The sequence below is a fragment of the Malus sylvestris genome, chromosome 4, assembly GCF_916048215.2.
Source record: "Malus sylvestris chromosome 4, drMalSylv7.2, whole genome shotgun sequence".
Classification (NCBI taxonomy): domain Eukaryota; kingdom Viridiplantae; phylum Streptophyta; class Magnoliopsida; order Rosales; family Rosaceae; genus Malus; species Malus sylvestris.
The window spans coordinates 11321010-11328319 of NC_062263.1; the positions used below are offsets into that span (position 1 = coordinate 11321010).

The 7310-nt window shown below is 34.6% G+C and overlaps 1 protein-coding gene across 4 annotated transcripts; it reads left to right on the top strand.

Annotated features, from left to right (window-relative positions):
- The first annotated feature begins 1767 nt into the window (after positions 1 to 1767).
- Positions 1768 to 6961, top strand: LOC126617753 (NAC domain-containing protein 7-like). Of its 4 annotated transcripts, none has more exons than XM_050285802.1 (4): positions 1768 to 2598; positions 4970 to 5162; positions 5254 to 5532; positions 5998 to 6961. In XM_050285802.1, the coding sequence occupies exons 2-4, from the start codon at positions 5000 to 5002 to the stop codon at positions 6672 to 6674; spliced, it is 1119 nt and encodes a 372-aa protein (XP_050141759.1). In that variant the 5' UTR covers positions 1768 to 2598; positions 4970 to 4999; the 3' UTR covers positions 6675 to 6961. The 4 variants fall into 4 exon arrangements, with proteins under 4 accessions (XP_050141759.1, XP_050141761.1, XP_050141762.1 ...); XM_050285804.1 differs by having other exon boundaries at positions 4991 to 5162; XM_050285805.1 differs by having other exon boundaries at positions 1768 to 2380.
- The last annotated feature ends 349 nt before the right edge of the window (positions 6962 to 7310 follow it).

Genomic DNA, 7310 nt, shown 5'->3' on the forward strand with positions numbered 1-7310 from the left:
ATTAAGATATTAGATATGACATAAAAATAACATAAACACAGAAAACACGACACAAATATTAACGATAAGCCTAATGATCATGGGCCGAGCCTATGCCGGACCATCAGCCGCCACGAACTGAATCCAGGAAATCCTTCCGTTCGTTGGGGCCCACCTTCCACCACCACCGGCACAGAAACACACAAACACATCCCAGCTGACTCTACTCTAACGCTGTCACCTCGCTCGTTATTCATCGGCGCGGCGGCTGAGCGAATGGTTGGAGCCGGTTTTTTTTAATTCGATTTAATATTCCGTATTTTTGGAGAGGTGTCGCCATCGTAATCTCTAGGGTCGGTCCTTCTGTAGGGCCCAGTTTATGAGGGTAGAGAAATAAAATACACTAGAAAGTAGAACAATTGCGGACCAGCCAACCAGAGTCCGCGTGCAGTTGCTGGTGAATATATGATATTAATAATACGAAAATATTTTATTGATAATACAAAAGTTTTGTATTAATTCTTTTTCCAGACCTTAAAAAAGTTTCCTTATAGAACTGTTGTATTAATAAATTTGCACTCTTTGGATGAAAATTTTTATTTATTCTTTTGTAACGGGATGCCCTGGGTTTTGCTTGTTTTGAGGATTTGGAATGCGGGTCTCTGGGGTTTTGGAGATGGTTGCTGAGGAAGGTGTTAAATACTGTTGTCAGTGAGAAAAAAAAATATTGACAAATTAAACTATAAGTAGGAGAATATTGTGAATATCTCTGTAAGTATGGAGAATATCTGTGTAAGAATAGTAGGCAATTTTAGAGAGATTATCTATTTGAACGATATTTTGTAGACAATATGATATCGTGGTTGATTATTAGTCTTTCTTTAATCATTTAAAGAAAAAATTCAAACCATCAATCAGATGGTCTACAAAATATGGTTTAAAAATATAGTTTAATTAAAATAATGTCATACATCTAATACATTGTTGCCACATATTCAACAAGTGCATCTCTCATCTAATATATGTTTGCCATGTTGGTGCCTTGATTACATGAGAGTTTCTCTTCGAAATCACGTTCAAGTAATAAATAATTCATGAACTTGAATTTTGTTATAATATATTGAGGTAATTCTTATAAGTAAAATATTTATCATGCGTACATGTTCAGAAACCTTTAATTTCAGTTAGTAATTGGATCGATTTTAAGTCATTTGACAAGCATGCATGTTCTAATAATGATATACACACACACACATACTTTTCTCTTTCTGATTAAATCCAACTAACAAAAGTTTAATTTGATAACGGAGAATGTAATCACATATCACATATGGGATGAATGATATTTTTAATTGTATTAATTTTTTTTTTCACAAACCCAACAGAACAGGCATACATTGGATAGATGAGCTAAATTTCTTAATATATGATGAGATAATTAGGGCTAAAATGTGTGTATATATAATTTTTCTCACTTAGAAGTTAGGAAAAGTTTATCACCTTTTTAATAAGGGTTATGAGACAAATAGTAATAATCTAGAAAGCGATAAACTTTGGTATCATGATTAAACAGGACGTGAATATCAAGGGGTGTTACTTTTTGGCGGGAGAATGTTCACCACAGCCTCGTCCTCAGGCATGCAGAGGTTAAGAGGGGTCACCACCAAAAATATCCTTCCACTAATTACAAATATCTCCACATATATATTTATATCATCAATCATCGTCATCATACAGTATTACAAATAGTCAATTAATTTCTATAAGACACTATTAATTAAACCCTTTTGTTATTTTGCCCTTCAAGGTACAAGGTTAAGACATCATCCAATCCGCACCGTCCAATCTTCTTTCACTCTCACATAGATAGGATCGACAACCTCAAAGAAGTTCAACTTCAATTTCTCTTCTGGTCTCCATCACTGGTGGGTGGCAAGCTCTCTGGAGGTTACCCCTCTTCCCTCTCTCTCTCTCTCTCTCTCTCTCTCTCTAAATATTCATTGATTGATTTCGTTCACTTTCTTGAGCCATTTGAGCGCCTCCCCTTTTTTTCGGGCAAAGCTTTTGCAGCAATCAAGCCATCCACCCATCCCATACAGACACACTCTGAAAAGATAAGGGGAGAGAGAGAGAGAGAGAGAGAGAGAGAGAATGTATTTGAGGAGAGGGATATATAATATTAGGGCATGTGTTTTGTTAATATATATTTTGTTCGTTTGTTTTGCTTTGCTTCTTATTTAACTCCACTTCTCTGAATTTCCATTCCTGGCTACCCTCCACCTTTCCCTTTCCCTTTCATTTCCCTATTTTCCCTTCCTCGGGATCTGATCTCTCTCTCTCTCTCTCTCTCTCTCTCTCTCTCTGGGACTAGTACAAACAACTGTTTGAAGAGGGGAGATTAGTAAGTTCAATTCCCGGGGATTTGCTTTGTTAATCTCTTGTTTGTTTGTTTGTTGACTGTCGTTCCTTTCTTTCTGTGCTTCTTTTTTTGTGTCTGCTAGTGGGATTTTTCTTTTTTTGTGTCTGCTGATTGGTGATTGGATACAAGGTTTATGGTTCATCAACCAGATCTGTATGCAGCAATTTTAACTTCCATAGGGTGTTGTCAAGATTACCAAGGTTACCTCTTCCACTCACCTCCTCCTTTTTCTTCACCATCATCTTCTTCTTCTTTTGTTTCTCTTTTGGGTTTGATTTATTTTCTTTGTTGTAATGGTTTTGATTCATCTTGCAGTCACTGCTCGTGAATGTATTGAAATGATCCTGAATTCTTTGGTATTAAAGCAAATGAAATATTTGCTTGGCTTAGTCAAATATTGGGCAAACTTAAGTTCGTTCAAAATATATATGGTATATGTCTATAGTTCAAAATAGGTGCGATCTGGTTTTTTTCCAGTTTTTGTGGTGTGTGCGCTTCATTTTTTTATATATATAGCTGATATATAATTTGGCAAAATATTATCACATGTGGAAAAACACTAGTCTCCTTTGATTAGTAATTACCTTCCATGGAGCCATCTTTCAATTTTGGGTTTACCCGAGTGATCAAAATGATTTCTTTCTTTATCAACTTGATGGAGTTTTCATGTCTTTTAACCACATGGATCTATACTCTCCAGAACATGTCATTACCATATGGTTACATGAAAAACAAAATCATTAAGAGGAGTCCTACATGTATAATCATTTTGTTTCTTGTTATCTGATAACTTGCATTGGCTTCTTTTTGTTATCGTTTTTTATTACCACAAATATGTGTTTCATGGATTATAGTTTGAATATGTATCTTCCAATTCTCACAAGGAGCTATTTTCTGCATAATTAATACACATCTCTCATATATGTGTGTGTGCTTGGGTGTTCCTTTTTATTTTTTCTTTTTGATTTTAGTTAATCCTTTTTATGAGCTGACCCGATTGAACAAAAAAAATGATAGTTTCTTGTGGTGTAGACAAAACATTTTGTGTTTGTTTAACTTTAAGCATGATTATACCTTTCGTTCCCATCTTCTTAGTTTAAGTACTTGAATCTAAAGTCAACTTTTTGTCATACATTTTTTTTTCTTGGCAAATTTTGTGGCCATATTTTTCAGTCTCACAAACATCAATCCTTATGTTATAAACTTAAAGTGAAAGATGCCTCAGTAGTGGTCACCATGCTTGATACAAAAGAAACCCTTTTCTTTTCTGTTCTTCTATATTAAACAATATTTGATTTATACATAGGATAAAAGTTTTCACATCCCTAATGTTAGTATATAATTACACATTTATACAAGATTAAAAAGCTAATACCTTGAACGAATGTTACTAATGTACATACATAGTTCCAGTCCAAGTGCTACACGTCGGTCATCTTGTTTAAATTCTTCTTGCATGCCAATGTCAAACTCCTGTTTTCTGTAGTTCTCACCTTTAGTTTGATGGACATATATGCATTTTGTATAATCGGTAAAATAAAAGATAGAACCACAGATTAATTAATAGTAAATCAATTGTTAATGGAAATATTTTGGGTTATGAAATTCGTACTCCTCTATAATTAATTCGCCAACTGATTTCCCATAATCTCCCATAGGCACATTCTTGGAAAGTGGATTTTTTTCAATAAGTTCTAGAAAGAATTTTAAAAATATCTGGTCAGGAGGGGAGATTTTATAGGATGATCTTCTCTAATTTGGTAAGTTTTAGATTTCCTTTTTATTTTCCTTTTTTTTTCAGAATTATTTTAGGCCCAACTAGGGTTCTTCTCTAGCTTTAGATGTATATATAATTTTTTTTGTCTATTTTCTAGGTTTATATACACATATATATGCTATATGTTTTAGCCTTTCGATCGACATAAGATTTTCTTAATCATTGAAACATAGTGTTTTCTCCGTTCTTTGTTTTCTGCGGAACCATCTATAGATAATAGAAGGCTTCTTCATGGCATACTCCATTGTAAGAATCAACAAGGTATATTGAAAGTAGTTGTGATTCTCAGGTTCCTACCCTTCATGCCCGCTACGTGATGCTTTTTTGTTTTTCTTGGATGATACGGTGCATATGTTATTTGAAAGAACAAAAAAGAAAAAAAAAAAAACTTTGCAGCTGCATATGTCCTCACTCATGCATTTACACAGTTATACTAAAATATTGTTCTGTAACTAAACAATTTGGTACGTCATTTTTGCGCTACATGTATTTGTGTAATATTATTCTTTTTATAAACAACATCCAAATTACTCGTCGTGCACGGGAACATTAATCAAATATTATCTCTGCGTGTGTATATTTTTCTCTATTGATATGAACTTACTGCATTAGAAAGTTAGATATGTTAATCCCATTCTTAAAGTCAGTAAAAGTACAGTCTTCTTTCCCCTTTGCACATAATCCTCTCACAACCAGGAGAAAGAATTTGTAATATACCTTAATCATATTGCTTATTATTTGGTCATGTTTTTTTTATTGGTCTGAATGTGTTCATATTTGAAATTATAATGCAGGTTTTTCATCATTATCCGCAGGTGAAGAATATGAATACACTTTCATCACATGTACCCCCAGGCTTTCGATTCCGTCCCACAGATGAAGAACTTGTTGATTATTATCTCAGAAAGAAGATTGCTTCGAAACTGATTGATTTTGATGTCATCAGAGATGTTGATCTTTATAAGATTGAGCCGTGGGATCTTGAAGGTACTTACTAATTAATTCATGGTTTGGTTATAATAAGCAAGCTCATCCGATTATCTTCTGATCATGTTTATTATAATGTTGAATTGGACAGACTTGTGCAAGATAGGAAGTGGTGATCAGAATGAATGGTACTTCTTTAGCCACAAAGATAAGAAGTACCCTACTGGAAGTCGTACAAATAGGGCAACGAAAGCCGGGTTTTGGAAAGCTACAGGAAGAGATAAGGCTATTTATAGAGGAGAAAAATTCCTCGTTGGGATGAGAAAGACCTTAGTCTTTTACAAAGGCCGTGCTCCTAATGGACAGAAGTCAGATTGGATCATGCATGAATATCGACTAGAAACTAGAGAAAATGGAACTCCTCAGGCAAGTATATCTTAATTTTTGTTTTTTTGTATCAAGCTATGAGCTTATTACATGTTACATGCTGAGCATTAGTTCTACATCGATTGTGCTAATTGCCTAGCTAATATATAAACTTAGAAAATATAGTTATATATATATATATATATATATATATATATATTGACCCTTTCCACCGAATAATTTTTGTTTTTATTGGTTTCGAATATGGTATCAAAGCTAAGCGTATCGATTACTACTAGGTTACTGGCATTAATATATCAAGCTTTTGCGTATTCTTTCCATGCATATCTAGAATTTAAGCAAGACAATCAAGTATTGGTTTGTTGCCGCTCATACCATGTATGCGCTGTACTTTTTTGACCGAACACAAGATTGATGAATTTGTGCGCCTCCACAATAAATATGTTTCTATACCTTAAAAGTGAAATTTCTAACATCAAATATTGTTATGATTGTACCGTGCAGGAAGAAGGATGGGCTGTGTGTAGGGTGTTCAAGAAAAAGTTGGCAGCCGTGAGCAGAATGGGAGATTACGTGTCAGCAGATTGCTATGATCAAGTCTCATTCCTGCCACAACTTGATAACCCTCCAAGGACATCAATGTCCCGCACTTATGCATCGCAAAATGAGCAGCAGCTACACTATTCACAATGCAAGAAAGAGTTTGATTTGCAGTACAACATGCCACATCATCATCATGACTCTTTTCTCCAGCTCCCTCAATTGGAAAGCCCCAAAGTTCCTCATCAGTCAGCTACCCCATATGGTAATTGTGCTATGCAGTCTTCCACACTCACACAAGAGGAGCAATTTGCGCAATACATCTCCCAGCAAAATCTGTTCAAATCATCGTCATCGCCATCGGTACAGGCGCTTGACAACAACAATGATTATCTGGAAGCTGTTGATCAAGTGAAGGATTGGCGAGCCCTTGACAAGTATGTTGCGTCACAGCTCAGCCATGACCAGCAAGATGCTTCCAAGAAAGTAACAAATTACTCTCATGCAGAGGAAATATTTCATGTGGCTGAACACATTAATATGCTTGCCAATGACGCATCCAGAAGGCGAGACAATAATAATAACATTGGACAGGACTATGCCTCAACATCAACCTCTACTTTCCAAATTGATCTCTGGAAATGATCAAGAACATGAATATTACAGTAACTATTAGCCAATACATAATACTAATTAATCGTAGGAGGTACGGTACTTTAAAGGGATCGATATTTGAGTATTATTAATCCAGTTGCTGTACATAAGAAAACACAATTATGGTATTATTTTTACCTATTCGACTTTAAATTTGTGACTTTTTGTGTTGATGAATATATACTAGGGCAACTAGGTGGACCAATTATTTGATTAATTACAAAATAACTTAGTCAAGACTACTGTATACGTAGTACGGGACTGCAATATTTGTTGAATGTATTTTGCCTTATTTCACGTGACTAATTCAAAGGGTACTTTAGTGAGTAAAACTCCTTTATTATTGTATACTCGATCAGATATATTGTACATAAAGTTGCAGCATGTGTTAATTGTGATCATGAGTATAGATATGTGCAGCTAGCATGATTGTATGTGTTGAAGTTGAATGTGTACGACTTTACAGTGAAGGTACGAAAACATTGTTTAGTGCATGATACCAATTTACAGGTTGTTATGCAAATTTTTACTGTTTCAGACTAGATGACTTAATTATTTGTGATATTTATTGATTGGAAATGCTTCTCGAATTGTATTTTAGCAAGGCCGGTTGGGAGCTGTTTATAT